At 39.3% G+C, this 18,272-nt stretch overlaps 1 protein-coding gene across 11 annotated transcripts in view; it reads left to right on the top strand.

Moving 5' to 3' along the window:
* The window catches only part of CHD2 (chromodomain helicase DNA binding protein 2), a 107,544-nt gene that overhangs the window by 8,283 nt on the left and 80,989 nt on the right, over positions 1-18,272 (top strand). For 2 of the 11 annotated variants that reach the window (XM_036355598.1, XM_036355592.1), the window contains exons 1-2: positions 8,605-9,186; positions 9,537-9,669. In XM_036355598.1, the coding sequence (XP_036211491.1) occupies positions 9,608-9,669 (62 nt within the window). In that variant the 5' untranslated portion in view covers positions 8,605-9,186; positions 9,537-9,607. Of the gene's footprint in view, positions 1-772; positions 842-6,028; positions 9,187-9,535; positions 9,670-13,189; positions 13,356-14,974; positions 15,087-18,272 lie in introns of those variants that run through there. The other 9 variants (XM_036355589.1, XM_036355588.1, XM_036355593.1 and 6 more) reach the window with 7 other exon arrangements.

Genomic DNA, 18,272 nt, shown 5'->3' with positions numbered 1-18,272 from the left:
AATAGTTTGAAATTGTGCCTAAGGATTCCTTTCCAACACTTTACCTTAGAATAGTGTACGTGATCATTTAAAATAATACCTGTATAATAAAAGCCCAGTGACCAAATAGTGGAATGACCGGTCGACCGCTCATTATGACACACAATGACCACCAGGGGGCAGATGCTCAATGCAGGAGCTGCCCCCTGGTGGTCAATGCGCTCCCACAATGGGAGTGCTGCTCAGCTGACCGCAGCGCTCTCACAATGGGCCAATCCCCGCAAGCCTCGCCCCCCACCAGTGCATGAATCCTACATACTGGGCCTCTAGTGACAATATAAAATGAGAAAACAAGACCTTGTAGGTAGGTAATGCAAGTTTTCCTTTAGAACTTTTAAATGTAGACAAATGAGAGACCAGAAGATAAAATAATTTTGTACTATTAAGTAGTGATGTTGGCTCTACTATAAACAGCTGGGTCTCAACTCTTGCTATCCATTCAATCTACCTGGGGGAGCCCAAATTTTTGCCTTCTCTGTTGGAGTTTTTGGGGACTGAGATTTAGACATTCACTTGTTTTTATAGTAACTCATTTTACAGGTGAGTCTCCTGTACAGCCAAATTTAAGATCCTCTGCAGTAAAACTTTTTATCTTCTACTTATTTATATACATACACGTGTCTTGGGCTTCTGGCGAGTGATCCTTACAAGATGTTTCTGAATAAATCCTGGCATATTAATACTATTTTTATTTTTTCTATGCATAAAATTATATTCTTTTTGTTTTCTGCAGAAATGTGAATCCTGAGACTGAATCTCTAAAGGGCCTGTACAACGTAATAGATGTTGGTGGAAGCATTTAGTAAGTTTACTCAATTTACATCTTTTTCCTGTTTTAATTTTAAATATGACTTTGGAAATTTTGAGTACCTGAGTCAGAATTGTAAAAATACATAGGGATTTAGTGAAGCTCAGAGCAACACAAAAAAAATAAAACCAGCATGGTTAGCTGTGTGTGAAGTTTATTATTTCAATTTTGCTTATTAATTTATTCTAACTTATTATTTCCTACTTTCTTCAATTAAACTGAGGCAAGAGGTACAATGCACAGAAACCCATAGTTGAACATGCTTCTAGCCACCTTAGATCTGGGTGTTGGTAAACTCCCCCAATTTTTTAAAAATACAGTTTTATTGGAACATAGCTCTGCTCTTTCATTTATACATTATCTGTGTCTGCTTTCCCACTACAACTGCAGAGTTGAGAATAGTTGTAGTTAATGGTCACAAACCCTAAAAGAGTTACTGTCTTGTCCTAGATCCATCTCGATTGTCAACTTGACCCTACGTATGTAGAAATCAGAAGCCCTTGGTTTCCCTTTTGGTAATAGAACATACTTTTTAATGGATGTTAGTATAGTCATGCTAATAAATTAATTCTGAACTTCCCTTTTTTGAAAGCCTAATAATAATTTCTTCTGACAGTGGGGTTATGCTCTGATATTAGAAGACTTGGTAACAATTACTATGGAATAGTTTTTCAAATTCCCAACCTGAGAAATAGTGGGAAAGAATTAGTGGTAAAACTGTGTAAAGAAATTTGGATGAATTCTCAAAGGGATTTATTTATTACTGGAAAAATTTTACATGTGATAATTACATACTAGCTGTTTGTTAAAGACACTTATTTTTGAATCACATTTGGAAATTAGATTCTAGATAATTTTTTATTCTAATTAGTATTTCAACTTCCATTGTATAAGTGGCCATTAAGGCCTGCAAAATAATAAGTTGTTTTTTTTTTGATGGGAGTGGTGAGGGCAGAGATGAAAACTTTCCTAATATAGTACAATTATTGACCTTGTCTTATCAAATATTTTGAAGAGATATTGCCTGGCATATAGTGGATGCTCAATAAATACTTGTTGATTTATTATTATATATAGTGTCCATTAAACATTTATCAAGTAGTGTTTTGGGTCTAATAAAAAACCAAACTGAAATTCATTATTGAAACATTAGTTTTAATACTTTATTAATTTTTTCAATGTGCCTGAAAGCTAAAACCTTGGACTCAGTAACAATTAAAATTGACAAGAAACTACAAGTCTCAATCTCTTAAGCAGGTGTAGTTGACTATTAAACTTATAGGGGCAAAGGGCAAGATTTCATTTGATGACAAGATCTTTAAGATGATTAAGTTATAATTAACAGTTGGCTGGTCTTTCTCAGATCATTTTGTACTTAGTTTATTAAGACCCAGACTTTTTATTTTTTAATTTCTTTAATTTTATTGATTTCAGAGAGGAAGGGGGAGGGAGAGAGAGAGAAACATCAATGATGAGAGGATCATGGATCGGCTGGCTTCTGCACGCCCCCTACTGGGGATGGAGCCCGAAACCCAGACATGGGTCCTTGACTAGAACCGAACCCAGGACCCTTCTTGATAGAGTGTCAGTCCCCAGGCTGACGCTCTATCCACTGAGCCAAACCTGCTAGGGCAAGACCCGGACTTGTTAATATACTGTAATCCTATAAAGGATTTGAGCTCTTACTGGGTAGTGAGACAAAATATGTGAGTTTTCTATTAAATGTTTTCAAATTAAAGACCAATACAAAGAATATTGTAATCAAGCCATAAGCACCAAGACAAAACCTTAATTAATTACATGATGGGAAATACGTTCCTGTTCTGGATAATTTTATATCCATCTGTTCCTTTGATTTTGCAATAAGTGTTCCAGTTTTAGGATGATTTAGTAAATTGTGGCATTATTAGAGTCCCGTTTTTAAAATTAAGAGCCATTAATCACTTCTTTGTCTTTGTATTTCTCCCTGTACCCCACATTTCTGTTGAGATTAAAAATTGGGGTTTGTTGGGAAGTAGAGATAAGGAGATTACTTCTTTTGGGGGAACATCTCATAAACTCAATTCTGTAATGAACCATTTACTTGCATTTGAGTTAACAATACTTTATATTACAATGTCTGTTTTTGAAACAAATTTGCTGGATCAGAATTGAAACAGAAGATCTCCTTAATTTTATGTTTTGTTTTTTTTTATGTACAGGATTGGCGAATTTTAAGAGGTAGCAATTACTTCCTACTCTCTTAACATGGTAGTCTTTACCTTTGCTTGTGGGATTTAATTTAGAACAAGCAAGTTTCCATAAAAAAGAAGACATAAACTAGTGAACATCATAGTGGAAACGTCTAACTTTCCATAGTATGAGCTTGAAGCTTACCTTTTATGTGAACTAAACAAAAGATTTGGGTCTCTTTGATGATGTTATTCTAGATCAAACCATCATCTCTCCAGTATTTCTACAGCCATTTGCACGTTATTGGAGAGATGTAGAGTAGTAGGGCTTTGATATCAAAACTCTACTCAGTTTTTTTGTACTGATGCTATTTTAGTGCAAGACTAAATAGTCTTTTTAAAGCAGAAAGTGTTTTAAGTAATTGACTCCATGATTCTATGGATTCTTCAGAGATTTCATTACTGTTGGATTACAAGTTATATGAATTTAGTAAGGTTAGTTTGTAGGTCCCCAAGTACTGTGATTATCGTGTTATATCAGAGTAAAAGCTAACATTTATTGAGGTCTTTATATATGCCAGGTAATATAAATGCTATACAGATACTATCTCATTTAAGCCTACTACTGCTACATGAGGTAGGTACTGCTGTTACTCCTTCACAAATGAACTGGACTTTGTTACCAAGAATATTTCTAGGCTCAAAGAACTCATGCCTGCTTTCTTTTTAATTTTTAATGTAACTTTGCTTACTAGCAGTTTTAGGTTTTGTAAGAATTTGGAATTCCATGAAAATGAATGGCTTACTCCTAAATCCCCTACTTTTAGATGCTTTGATGCTTGACTGAGCACTTTTACTTATATTAATAAGATTCTTACTTTTGGCTTTTGATTGACTTTAAGGAGTACAGATTGATCCTGGTTTTTAATGTTATGGAAGTATCTGCTTTCTCTTTTAGCATTTTTTTTTTCAATTCCCAGCCCCCCCCTTTTTTTTATTACTATATTAAATATATGACATCATATATGACAGAATGACCAATATATTAAGTTTTTTCTATTTTTTATTACAGAAGCTAGTGATTTTGAGTAATTTTGGAATGCTTTTAATCTCATTATAGGTTTTTTTTTTTAAAATTTTTTAAATTAAATTTAAAGGATAATGGGCTTTTATATAAAGTCCTGGATAAATTTACCTCTTACTCTATGGCAGAAGAAAATAGAGCATTGATTTATCATTTCATGTACTAAATTGAATAAATTGCACCTATAGACATCGAAATGATTGTAACTTGATATCAATGCTTTAGTTTCATTGTTCATCATAGTAGTATTTACTGCCCCAACTTCATTTAGGGCTTGATTTTGCACCAAAACAATAGAGATTGGGGGAAAATAGTTTTATAATGAACTCTGCAAGAAGAATGAAGGTATTTTTATTTCTATAGTTCTATACAGAAGTGTATATCCCTTAACTTAAAGGAATGAACAGTTCAAATAGAAGATATTTTACTGATGTGGGGAATGAATGAGTTCCAGGCTGGAGAGAAATCGGCAAAATAATTAAGGAGAAATAGTTTTGTTTATTTCTGATTTTGTGACACTCATTTTTAGTTTTTTAAAAAATATGGATGGTAGTGTTTCTTGGTTAACCAAATAGTTTATTAAGTAGATTTTTTTATTGTATACTAGAGGCCCGATGCACGAAATTTGTGCAAGTGGCTCCAGTTCATCCACCCGGAAGGACATCTGGTCTAATTAGCATATTACACTTTTATTATTATAGATTATTATAGATAGTAGACAACAAATTTTAATTATAGTTTAGGATACAAGGTATTAACTACTTAATGAGCAAAAATGCTATTATACTTAATAACCTCTTAGTCAGTCACCCAGACTTTATAAATTTAGTTTGAGAGCTGCATAATTTACAGAGAAGACCAGGGCTAAAACTTATATTTGCAATTATGTGGCTCCTGATTCATCAGGATTATTTTTTAACGTTAAAATCACTTGGCTTCCCACTTATCCCTTTAATTCAAAGTAGTTAAGTAATGTATTTGTCATTCTCTGAGAAACATTTGATATTTTGGCAGTGGGAGTATTTTATTTGTATATAATTTGCAATCTTATAGCATTTAATGGCAAATATTAAATAAGCCAAGCTGACACTTTGCCTTTTTTATCTTTTTTCCCCCTAGTGGCTACATATTTCCAGCATTCTCAGATATGTAGCTAAAGATAGTGGCATTTTTGTTGTCTCTTTGCGATATTCTAAGCAAAATTAATATCTGTTAACTGGAAGACTGTGCTATGATTGATCCACTGCTTTGGTTTCTTTTATTCCTTAGGATTCTTTTACATAATTTCTGTGTGTGTGTGTGTTTTGTTTTTTTTTGGAAGAAGAATATTGGAAAGTTCTTCATTGAGATTTAAAATCCATAGTGTTGCTGTAATTTAGCTTTCCAGGATTTTTGAATTTGAATTTTTGTCTTCTACAAACACTAAAACAGTATCACATTTAACTAGTAAAAATTTATCTCTTTACTGCTACTTTTTGAAAAAAAAATATATTTAATTTCAGAGAGGAAGGGAGAGGGAGAGAGAGAAATAGAAACATCAGTGATGAGAGAGAATCATTGGCTGCCTTCTGCACGCCCCCCCAATGGGGTTGAGGCCGCAACCTGGGCATGTGCCCTGACTTGGAATCGAACCATGACCTGGTTCATGCTTAACCACTGAGCTAAGCTGGCCAGGCTACTGCTGCTTTTTTTATGGTTACATGTGTATCTGTGATAGTAAAAGAACTTTGTTACTTGTGTGCAGTCTTTGATTCTCTCATTGACAAGTTGTGTGTAGTACATACAACTTTAAATAAGACAGTTTCATAGTTTAAAGCTGTAACAAAATTAAAGCTTTGTGTATGGTAAGAGTGTCTTCAAGGTGGGTGGATGTTCTCTGTTTGAAGGTATTCCAACAGCGTTTTTTCTTTTAATGTTTTCATCAAGCACCCACAGCTTGAAGCGTCTCAAATGGACCCTACCGCTGAGAAATCAAGATGGCAGTCCACTATGGGGAATAGAGGAAAATGGATTAATACAAGAGTGCTGTGATAATACACAACCAAGACAGGGTTCATTTAACATGGATTTCATGAAATGAATGAAGACAATAGGTTTCTTACCCAACACAGATGGACAGTGGATTTGACTTTCCAAAGACTTTTTGTATCATTTAAACAAGCCCATTTTTGACATTTGGAGATGAAAGATGGCACGTTAACAGAGATGATAGTTTGTATGTCTGGAATTTTTTTCATTTTGATTTGTATGAATATGACCTTGTGAAATGTTAATTTTAATAAAATTTCTAACACTTTAAAATTTCTCAGTTTGGGCTTTTTTTTTTTAAGCTGAAGACTCATTACATTAAATGTGCGCCGTAAATAACAATTGGGCCTTTACAGTTGTCCAGCAGTGAAGTGTACTGAATAAAGCTGGTAAAATGGCAATGGTGTGTTGGAAAATATTTTACGTCGTTGATTAAGATTTATTTCCACCAGTTGTGGAAATTTATTTGTGCTTTAAGAAATAGGCGTTTGGTTAAATGCCGTTTTATGCCTTCTTGAATATCTTGCAAAATAACCAGTCAATAGGTAATAATAGAATCTTTAACTTGCCACATGATTTTAGTGAACGTTTAAAACAAAATGCATTTTGTCTCAAAATTCAGGATGCGTGATAACAGTATTTTTCTGAGTTTTGTGTTGCTAAAAAGGTCTTTTTTATCTCCACTTCTTAATATTGAAAATAAAACATCTTGCGATAGAATATTCATCTGAACAAAACAGATGCCTCTTGTCTAGTTAATGTTAGGGGAAGAAATGTTGGATTTATAAGGGAATGTCCTTTAAGATATTCATAAAAGGCCTTAAAATTTTGGTGGCAATATTGTCTATAATATACGTGATGTAAATATAAAATAGGAATATTCTGTATTTTTCTTATTCTCTACATTTAGGAATTCAGAATAAATGAATCACACCATGTCACAGATGACATTTGATTTCCAGGTGAATACTGGCATTTTATTGATAATCAACTGACACTAAGTTTGTAAATGTGTGATAGGCTTTATTTGGATAAACCAAATCAATTGTTGATATTTTCCCATTATACATGGAAAGTTCGGCTTGATGTGTTTTTGTGTGTGTGAGAGAGAAAATAGCTAATGATACTGTGATTTGTGATTAATGTCAAATACTATATAGCATACATATCCATTATCAGTACATGTGCAGTATGTGTTCTCATTGAATGGTTTGAAGTGGTTGGTTTGTATATATCAAAAGTGGAATTTTGGATTTGGATTTTGGTACAAAATCACCTTTTGTAGAAAGTGTGGAATTGAAACTGGGTTTTGATTATGGCTTTTACATTGACCTAGATGCAACTTGTTGCTTTTGTTGGGTATAAAGCGAAAGTGGATATCAACATTGAGGAAAGGACATGGTTCTGGAAGATTATAATTATAATGTTGAGTAGGGAAAGTTGATTTGATTTCTTTTTTTTGATGTGTGAATATTTTCTTGGGTGCTTTTTGAGAGAAAAAGTGTTGAACAATTTGTTTCTGGCATTAGTATTTTGTTTTCCATAGATGTTAATGGTTTTGATATTTAGGAGAATTTGACCTGTGACATTACTTTGATAACTTGCTGTCAGATATGACCTATTAACTATTGTCAAAAATCTGAACATACTTAGAAATTGATTTGAAATACAAAGGAAGAGTTGGGGATATATGTGCTGTGTTGGTTTTGGCGGTCGAGTTTCTTGGATTTGTCATCGATAAGACAATGGTAGTTCCATATTCTTGAGTTTAATAACTTTGTTTTGCCTGAATCAATGTGGGAAGTAAATATATTGTGATTTTGAGATTTGGGGAGGGGGTGTAAAGTTTGCAAGGTTATAGAATGGGTTAAAGAATTTTGCGAAAGTACAAAGAAAAATGGAAATTCTCAAATTAAAACGAGTTGCGTTAATTTTTGCGCTAATGCAACTGAACACTAGGGAGGCGCTCTTGAGTTGTACCCCTTTCTTCCAGTTGGGATGGAAAATGCCCCTAATTTGGTCTTTAGATAATTTTAGGCTTCATAAAGAATTCAAACTTGAATTTAATCTATAAAATTGAGATTTTGTTTTTATTTAGAAACCATTTTACCCTGGGTGGGGTTAATTTTTTAAAAAGACTAATATTAAAATGAGCTTAGCATTTTCTCAGAATTATCCCTTTTTCAAAATGGCTTTATAAAACACCACTTCCTGCCCAGAAAGGAAGTTATTTTAGCCCAAGGACTGAAATATTTAGCAGATCTTTAGACAAAAGGAACAAATTACATTTCTGTCTGGCTTAAAAAGGGTGCTTGAGTCAGAGGGGGTTAAGAAACCCTCCCCCCTTCCCCTGATGGGGTGGTCTGGAGGGGCAGGGAGGTGTGGGGGTGTGGGGTCCTCTGGCTCCCTGGGATGGAAGATCTTTTTTTTCTTCCTTTCTTTCTTTTTTTTTTTTTTTGGTGGAGATGAAGGGGTGGGTCTATGGTACATCACCTGAGTTGTGGGGTAAATGTAGAGAGTGTCAATCAAAGGCAGAGCTCTCAGAGCTGGGAAGGAGGCTCTAGATGGCGGCTGTGCCTTAGAGAGAGCGCGCTCTGCTCCCTGCCTTCGCCTCACTTTACGCAACTTTCCCCAACTTTCGGGCCGCCCCAGGGGGCCCCCGCAGCCCCCTGCCTCTCCTAGAGACGGACTGGGGTCGATTGGAACCCCTTTGAGGGGGAAAAGCAGCTTTTTGGGGCTTTCTTTTCGTGCCTTGTTGGAAAGAAGCAGCCGTACTGGGAGCCCAGGTCGTTGTTTTTTCCAGCTTAGAAGCCATGGCGCACCTCCATTTTTGTGCGCTCTCCTAATGAGGTTTTTTCCCTCCCGTACCCGGCTCGGGATTAATTGTTGCTTTATTTTTTTTGGACCCGTTCACAGATCGGAGGATTGTTTTATTTATTTTTCGGGTTTTTTTTTTTTCACGGAGAATTTCGTTTTTTATTTTTAATGGTTTGGGACCAGATCTATTTCTACCACTAGCTAGGACTCTCTGGCTTTGGACCTACTACATGGATCAGGTAAGTTCGTGATCATTAGTGATAATTTAAAGGATTTATAGCTGAAAGTTGGCTTTATTTTCGGGAAAGAGGAGAAATTCCTGGATGACGCAATAAGATAAAGAGCTTGTTATTTGTATCCAGTGTGTTACTTTGAGAAACTTTCCGTATTGATAAGGGATGATTCCCCCTGTTCCGTGTGTCCTGCCTTTTTTTTTTTTTTTTTAAAGGTAAAACTAGTAATAATTTTGTTTTTCGGTGCTTAACCGCTGTTGTATTATAACAATATCGTGACATGGTCAGGACTTTGTTCCTGGTAATAAAACCATCGATAGAAGCCGGGACCTTACCTTTCTTTCAACTTTTAACAGTAAATACCTGGGCACAGGACTTCAAAGCAAACACAGATTTCCCCTCCCCCTTAATATTTAAGAATTAAAAGATGATGAGAAATAAGGACAAAAGCCACGAGGAGGACAGTTCGCCACACAGCAATGCATCGAGGTATGGAGCTATCAACTTTCTTTCTTTTTTCTTTTTTTTCCGGGGGGAAACCTCAACTTACATTGTTTACCTTGACAGGCCAGGGTAGCTGTCTGTGTGATTTTAAGTATTTTACTAATTTGGGTTCGTTTTTTAAAGCGTGACCTTGAGATTGCTAATATGCCACACCCTAATTTTTTGGTAGCAATTTATGAAAGTTGAGTTGACTTAAGGCCTCTTACAGCAGTCGAAAGGTAAGGTACCTTTATTCGAGGGGGACTTTTCAGTAAACTGCAGTGTTTCTGACAATAAATTTCAGGTTTTAGGTTTTCGGGCTGTAGAAAAATGACCTTGTCGGTTTAGCCATTGCTGCATTGCACCATTTTACATACAAGGCAAATTTTTTTTCTTTGAAGAAACTAGGATACCCCAACTTGTAACCGAAGGCCATAGAGGAACCTTGTGGTAGTAAATTATAGTAAATAGACATTTGAGAAAGTTATATGAATGAAAAAATGTACATTTTAAAGCGAAATTGCAAGAAGGACCCTTTGACTGATGCTTCTCAGTTTACATTTTTACTTCATTCTCTATTTCTTTTGATACCTTGGACATTTTAAGACATTTTGATAGGATTTATCAAAACCTTGAGTTCGATGGTTACAGTTCCTGCATTTATGAAATTAAATCTGATCCCAGAAATCCAGGAGGACTCTCTTAATGTCCTTCTTTTCTGCTTTGTGATTGTTACTGAGATTAAAATTGTATATTTTGCTTGTGAAATATTTAAGGCTCACATTTGCATGCTTATATTCAGACAATGCTCTTTCTGGTGGTAGATTGAGTAGTATATGATCCTGGCACTTTAGTTATAGCTGCTTTACATTTATTGATTTATTTCAACAGTGTCTCCTGGAATGCTTTATCCTCGGAAGCTTACACATGTACTGTTCACATCATGATTCGTTTCACATTTGCTGGAGTGCCTTGTTAGTGACTAAGGAATAAAGCTGCTGAGATATTTTGTATGATCTGTATATTAATTTTAAAAGCACATGCCTGCATTTCTGGATGTGTGTGCTTATAAATTGGCACGTTACGAATTTGAAATCTTGGAGTTAAGGATGTGATTGATTATATGATTTTTCTTACTAATTTGGTTTTACTTTTGTAATCTTACATACTATGCTTTTTTACTACCAGGATGGTGAATATGAAAGTTTTTAATGTGGTTTATTACAAGTGATGAATTTTATTTGTTTCGTTAGACCTCAGGTATTTTGACCTTTGCTTTCACAAATACCTTTCCACATTCTTTTGCAAATTGAGTTGTCACCTAGTTTGGACTGTGTCTTTTGAACTGAAATGCCCTTGTAATCACCTACCTTAGATTTAGGACAGAAAATTGCGCTATTAACCCCACACTGATTTTTTTTTCTGAAAAGTAAGTGACTTGAAGAAACAGGAATCCTGACAAATACTTGACAAATTACTAAAGATTCAGTACCCTACAATGGATACTCCCTTGGGTGTGATTTTGCATAGTCTCACCTGGGGGTTGGCTTTCTTATGCAAGGTTTGTGGTTAACCTTGATCAAACTCTGCTTTCTAATTTAAAACAGTCAAGCAGTGTTGTTATTCTTTTAATGATTTACTTCACCTGGAAATCTACTTTGAAGCTGTCCTGCACTTGCCTACTGTCAGTGGGGGGCTTCAGAAGCAAGGGCTGTGTTTTTAAATGCACTTTGTCAAGTGTATTTTGACTCGTGTACCTGATGAGTGTCCAAAAACGTTTGCGAGACTCCTTGATGAGACCACGGAGACTGACATTTATTTGAATGACAGATACCCTACATTGAATACCTTGACACATGTACATAATTATGACATCACTTCCTTTTCAAATTGGAAAGCTCCAGGACTCCCTGGTGTTCTATTGGAGGAGTTTATATTTTATTTTCAGTGGGTTACGGTAGAGGAGGCCGTCCCTAACTCTTCCTTGGTTCCTGAATCCACCAGAATTTCCCCCACGAAGGACCCGTTTCCGTGTCACAGGGTCTGCTGCAAAAACCACGTTTGCAGGCCAGGCAGGTGGAAGTTTGCAGGGTCAAGTCAACTTGGAGAATGACTTGAGGACCTGAAGGGACTGAGTGCACGTGCCCTCCTTTTGGAAATAATGCAGTACTTGCCAGTCATTATGTAACTTATTCTTTCCAAGTTAATATTTAAGCATAACGTTACATATACTTCGTATAGCGTGACTTTAGAACTAGAGTCAGAAGTCCCCTTGCAGAAGTAAGATCTTAACAGTATTGGCTGCCTGTAAAGTTTCTACATATTTAAAACAAAGTTGCCGTGGTGGGCCTGCACAGAAATGCACACCCCACACGTGTGTAAATCAGAGACATTGTGGGGTAACTCGGTAATATCCCAGGATGGAAGCGGGAGCGAGGGGAACCAGAATGGAAGTGTGTGTGCACACGGAGTTCTGTGTTCCAGGGCTCCTCCGCCCTCGCAGTTTAAGAACTGAGACCGTTTATTAAGTTTATCTCCAAATCGTCTGCCTTTGAACCAGATTTATTCTGATAAGCCGGGGTGTGGTGAGAATCACCTGCTTTGCAATCAGCTTCTAAGCAGCGAGTCTAAAACCCCGGGGCTGTTGAGAAATGCTAACTACAATTGCTTGTGGACTGTAAAAGTCAGTTTTTTCGGTGGCAGCCATTTTATGACACTGATAATTCTCACGGATCGGGAGTTTGGAGGAGATGGCAAATAAAGCGAATTGGAAGCTGAAATACCAAAACCCCTCTTCCTCCTCCCCTCTCCTCCTTTTGGTTCTCTGGTGCCGAAATAAAAGGCATCTCGGTACTTAGCGCGGACAGCAGCCCCGAGAGCCCCTGGCATCTTGGTGCAGGTCCAGCTCAGTCACAAAATGGCTGTTCCTTTGTGCCGCAGCGCTGACAGACATACTGCATTGCACTGTGTACTCGCCAAACAGCAGGAAGTTGCCGTGCCGAGTTCAAAGGCCGGCCGGCGCCGGCGCCGAGAGCTGATTGGCTGAGCGCGCGCCTGGTAACAGCAGGTCAACAGCGTCGGCCCCGCCTCCTGACGTCAGGCGTGCCGACGCCGAGTTGCGTGGACGTCGCGGCGCCGGCCGCGTGCGCAGCCCGGGCGCTTGTCCGCCGGGCGTGCGGAGGCCGGGAGGGGAGAGGGAAGGGAGCGGCGCTCTGGCCGGGACTTTCCGGTGGGCGGCCACTTCCGTGAAGGGCCTCGCCGCGGGCGGTTGTCCGCCCTCCTCCCCGCGGCCCGCACCCTGCAGCTGGGATTCCCGTGCCCTTCCCCGCGAATGGTTTTCCTCTTTTAGAAAAACAGCTTTTGCTTTGGAGAAAGTAAAAAGGCGCTCGTAGGAAGCCTTCCGACCGCGTTGAACGTTTTCCGCTTTCTGGTCTGCTATCCCAGCGGGCCTTACCCCATCCCCTCCCCCCCCCCACTTTTCTGTTCAATGTGATTAGTGGGTTTAATTTTGTTACCCTTTCGCTGCCAGAGGAGACATTTTTATTTCAATGGAAACGTGTTAGCGGGCGTCCGTGCCGTTCGAGCAAACACATGGCCCTTAAACAAAGGGACGATTATTTGAACTTGTCCCCGTGCATTTTTTCTTGGTCCCCTGCCTTCCCTGCATTGGCATTTGATGGAAAAAAGCGCAGGTCAGTATGTGCAAAGGGATTTGCTTTCAAGATAGAGTGAAGTAGAAAGATATCGGGAACTTTCACGGAACTGTCAATATTAGGTTAACTTAAGAAGAGAGAATGCTGGTGCAGCCCGGCCCGCGTGGCTCAGTGGGTAGAGCGGCGGCCTGCGGACTGAAGGGTCCAGGGTTCGAATCCGACAGGGGCACGTGCCTCCTCGGTTGCAGGCTCCTGGGATGAAGATTATTTAAAAACAACACAAAACAAAGAAGAGAGAATAGAGCATTAGGCATCCATTATTATGCAAACAGTGTTAGGAAACAAAGTGATAAACACGTGCTAAAGAAAAGTGACTCCCAAATTTAGCTTATATTGCAATCACTTGGGAAAATCTTGCAAAACATCTCAAGGAAATTTTAATTCCGTCCCCATTCAGGGAATTTTTATTCGGTCCCGAGAAATGTGAAAATACTCCGGGGATAATCGTGGTCTGCTTTGTTTGGAAAGATTTCTGGGTAAAAATAAATCTCAGTTCACCAAATGACGACATACAGGCACGAGTAATGAATTTAAGCATAAAGGCAAGAGTCTATTAATGTTTTTCTGTTGTACCGGGCGACACGATTTTTCCTATGTCATTGGAGTATTTTTTTTTTTCATTTTTTGAGCGTGACAGGAGTGAAGTGTCATGTAGTTGGCCATAGGTCAGCAATTTTTTCAGTAAAATATCTTCAAGAGAGATGTGGCCCTTCTGAGTGTAGGTAGAATGTTTCCCCGGGCATATATTAAGTTTCTGAGTGAAGTTTACAAAAGGTAAAATTCATTCTAGTAGGTTTTGCAGGTTCTCATCGTTGTGGTACGTAGGCGGAATTCTTTGGATTTTTTTATGGAAAATGTAGGTGGATCTGGGTTTTCAGACTTGCTCATCAAAGGTTCTGTACGTGATTTTTAAAACCTTATGGTCAAGTAAATTTTAAAGCACTTGGTAGCCTCAGTGACAAATTCTGTAGAACGTGATCATTCACTGGTGTTTCCAACCTTAAAAAAGGGCATGTGCAGCAACAAGAACAAAGGTTTTTTAAAAGGTTTTTTGAGGTTTGTTGTCACATTTTCACGTTCGCTAAGTTCCTTTTCGTATTTCCTTAACGTCCCTAAACGCGGGATAGAATTAAGTAGCGTTGCAGTCCTGTTCCAGGATGGAAACTATTCTGCTGAAGATGTTTTGCCCCGTAGAATAGATGTGGCTACTCCGTGAGTTAAAATACAGCTGATACCATAGCAATGTATCTATGAACTGTATGCATTGAATTATCTTTTTAAAGAACCAGCATATTACTGTGTCTGGTTCTGGAACCTTCTCTGTGTGTTCCTCCCCTGTTCGCCCTGGAAAAGTGTCGATAAAGCTTTCCTCTCTCCCTCTTTTGGACTCTTACTTTGAAAACCTGCCGCTTCCTAAATTGCCATTTGGCTCTTTGGAGATGAACACCTTTTGCAAAGATTACGTCGCCACAGGAAGGTGGGCAAACTAAGGGTTTTCGTTGTACGTGTGTTAGCAGGCTATTGCATTTCACCTGACAGTATCTGAATCTCACAATTTAACAATGCCGCCCCCGCCCCCCTTCCCTCCACCCATACAGCAATCCCCGCACATTTGAGATTCATCTTGAGGCCACCTGAGATTTCCACACTCCTCTCATTTCTCCCATAAAACGGAGCACAATCAACTTGTTCCTGATATTAAAAAATTGAGTGAGTGCTCTGGGAGACATCCAGTAAAATTTTTCTTTTTTTATCCTTAGAATTCAGTTGGCTTTCTTGAAAGCAGGGGGTGGGGGTTACTTTGGCAAAGACACTGTTGTTGTTTTTTGGTTGTTGTTTCATCTCTTGTTTTTATCATTAACACAGAGCACCCAGGTGAGTGTGTTATTTTGTTAAACACCTACGTTATTTTGTATACGAATACAAAGAACTGGGCTGGTTTACTTCTGCTGGCTGCTTGTTGTCGCTGAGCCATTTCCTCCTGCATCCCAGCCGGAGGGGGCTTTGAAGTCAAGTTTATACCTGGGCAAAACTGACTCATCGAACGCCAGGGTTGGAGCACATTGTTCATATGTCTATTAGGAGCTTTCTGCCTCTTCAGTCTGAACTTGGATTGTTAGGGCAAGTGAAAAGCTCCTATGCTGTCTACCTTTGTAGTTTATCTTTGCGGGACAGGGCATTGCTTTATGAAATAAATCCCGGAGAACGGAGTTGTATGGAAGCCATCCATGCTACATTTCTTTCTTTTGAAAGGTATTTTTACTGATTTGAGAGAGAGAGAGAGAGAGAAGGAAACATCAGTGATATGAGAGAATCGGCTGCACGCCCCACACTGGGGATCAAGCCTGTAACCTGGGCCTGTGCCCGACCGGGAATCAAACCGTGACCTCCTGGCCCAAGCTCGACCACAGAGCCACGCCGGCCGGGCCATGCTACACTTCTTATGCTGTCCACCTTTATAGCATGTAGTTCCAATGTAGCATGTTACCGTGAACACGTTTGGTTAGGAGACACCATTTTTGGTATTTCATCGACATCTTCTGGACTGGATTTCATACTGAAAGGGTTAAAAGTCTCTTTCCTGGAGAGTCCCCATGGTGGGGGGATGGTGTGGTCGCCCTGGTCTTCATGGGTGAGTGTTGTAGAAGGGCCCTGGGAGAGGCATCATGCTAAGGATAGTCCCGATTTTATACTTTGGATCCAGTTCTCGTGAGTTGTCTTGTCATTGGTGATGCGTTTAACTTCCCTCGGTGTACGTCATGGGCACCAGTGCGGTGTGTACATCAGAACTGAAAACTTTCTCCCCAACGTAGGCCAGGGAAGTAATCGTTGCCGGACTTGGAATTTGCTCTTTTCTAACATGTGGATGATGATCTTCATTAGGTTATTCTGATGAAATAATATGCCTGTAATGCCCTGGCCGGTTTGGCTCAGTGGATAGAGCGTCAGCCTGGGAACTGAAGGGTCCTGGGTTCGATTCCCAGTCGGGGCACATGCCAGGGTTGTGGGCTCGATTCCCAGTAGGGGACTTGCAGGAGGCAGCTGATCCATGATTCTCTCTCATCATGGATGTTTCTATTTCTCTTCCCTCTTCCTTCCTCTCTGAAATCAATAAAAATATATTTTTAAAAAATATGCCTATAAAGTGCTTAAACAAAGAGCCTGGCCCAGTCCATTGGAAGTGCTCCATAATTGCAAGCGATTACCAATGTTATTTTATTCCTTATGCTTCATCTCCATTCTTAGCCTTTTGCACTTTTTATTTTTATTTATTTTATTTTTTTAAATACATTTTATTGATTTTTTACAGAGAGGAAGGGAGAGGGATAGAGAGTTAGAAACACTGATGAGAGAGAAACATTGATCAGCTGCCTCCTGTACACTCCCCACTGGGGATGTGCCCGCAACCAAGGTACATGCCCTTGACTGGATTCGAACCTGGGACCCTTGAGTCTGCAGGCTGATGCTCTATCACTGAGCCAAACCGGTTAGGGCTTTTTGCACTTTAAAAAAAAAAAAAAAATCCTCACCTGAGCATATGTTTATTTTATTTTTTTAATTGATTTTCAGAGAGGAAGGGAGAGGGAGAGAGGGATAGAAACATCAATGATGAGAGAGAATCATGGATCCGCTGCCTCCTTGCACGCCCCCTACTGGGGATCGAGCCCACAACCCTGGCATGTGCCCCGACTGGGAATCGAACCCAGGACCCTTCAGCCTGCAGGCCGATGCTCAGTCCACTGAGCCAAACTAGCCAGGGCACCTTTTACACCTTCTCAGCACCTTTATGAGAGCCAGGCTGTCCCTGGGGGCGGTGACTGGAGTCCTGGTCTCCCACAGGGGTCTGGTTAGGCCGGTTAAGATGCTTTAGGGGGCAACTCTGCTTTTAGTTAAGTGAAACTTTGCGTGTCTTTTACAGTCAGTCCTCTCCTAGAATTTTTTTTTTTTTTTTTTTTTTTTGGTGTGGTGACTCGGATACGATCCTAGAATTTTTTAATTTAATTTTATTTTTTTCTGGATGGAGCCTATGATTCTGTCTGGACTGGGGCAGCCTCTTGTTTGGAGTCAGTCTCATTCTGAACAAATCCCCTTTCCCCTTCTGGGAGCTAGTAATGGCTGTCCTGGCCGAGGTGCCTCATTTCCCTGCAGGCTGTGCAAGGCTGGGTAACGAATACCAAGGCGCAGCTGCTATTGGGATATATAACAGCAATACTCTTTACCGCCCATGTTGATGTTGGCTGCAGCTTGCTTATAGTAACCAGTCTTCCCCTGAGCCCTGTCCGTTTGATTTCGCATAATGCCTCAAGTCCTGTTGATCATGTTAGAAAAGACATATACATCGTCTCAATATTTGTGTTTTTGGGTTCCTCTACTTCCTTCATGTGCTTTATGGTTAATGAGTCCGTTGTGTTAGAGACTGAGAGACACACACACAACAGGCTGAGAATAGAGTTGCTCCTGTGAAAGCCCCACACCAGCAAGCCAGGCCCTAATGCCTAACCAATTACACGTCCAACTTTCCCCAGGAATGTGACTTGGCCAGCCCGCCTGGAATTTCCTGGTTCCCACAGGAGGCAGTGCGCTGATGGGTCCTCCATGTCCCTCTGGGAAGAGGGGGTCCTTGTCTGAAACAACGGATTTCCGGCTGATCATTTTTTTTCTTGCCCCCCTTTCCGCCTCTGAAACAGCGGTTCTCAACCTGTGGGTCGCAACCCCTTTCACAGGGGTCGCCTAAGACTGTCAGAAAACACATATAGAATTACATATTGTTTTTGTGGTGAATCACTATGCTTTAATTATGTTCAATTTGTAACAGTGAAAATACATCCTGCGTATCAGATATTTACATGACGATTCATAACAGTAGCAACATGACAGTGATGAAGTAGCCACGAA

Source organism: Myotis myotis, unplaced genomic scaffold, assembly GCF_014108235.1.
Source record: "Myotis myotis isolate mMyoMyo1 unplaced genomic scaffold, mMyoMyo1.p scaffold_m19_p_23, whole genome shotgun sequence".
In the NCBI taxonomy this organism is placed as follows: domain Eukaryota; kingdom Metazoa; phylum Chordata; class Mammalia; order Chiroptera; family Vespertilionidae; genus Myotis; species Myotis myotis.
The sequence above is the reverse complement of the archived record's forward strand: the minus strand, read 5'-3'. Positions and strand labels throughout refer to the sequence as shown.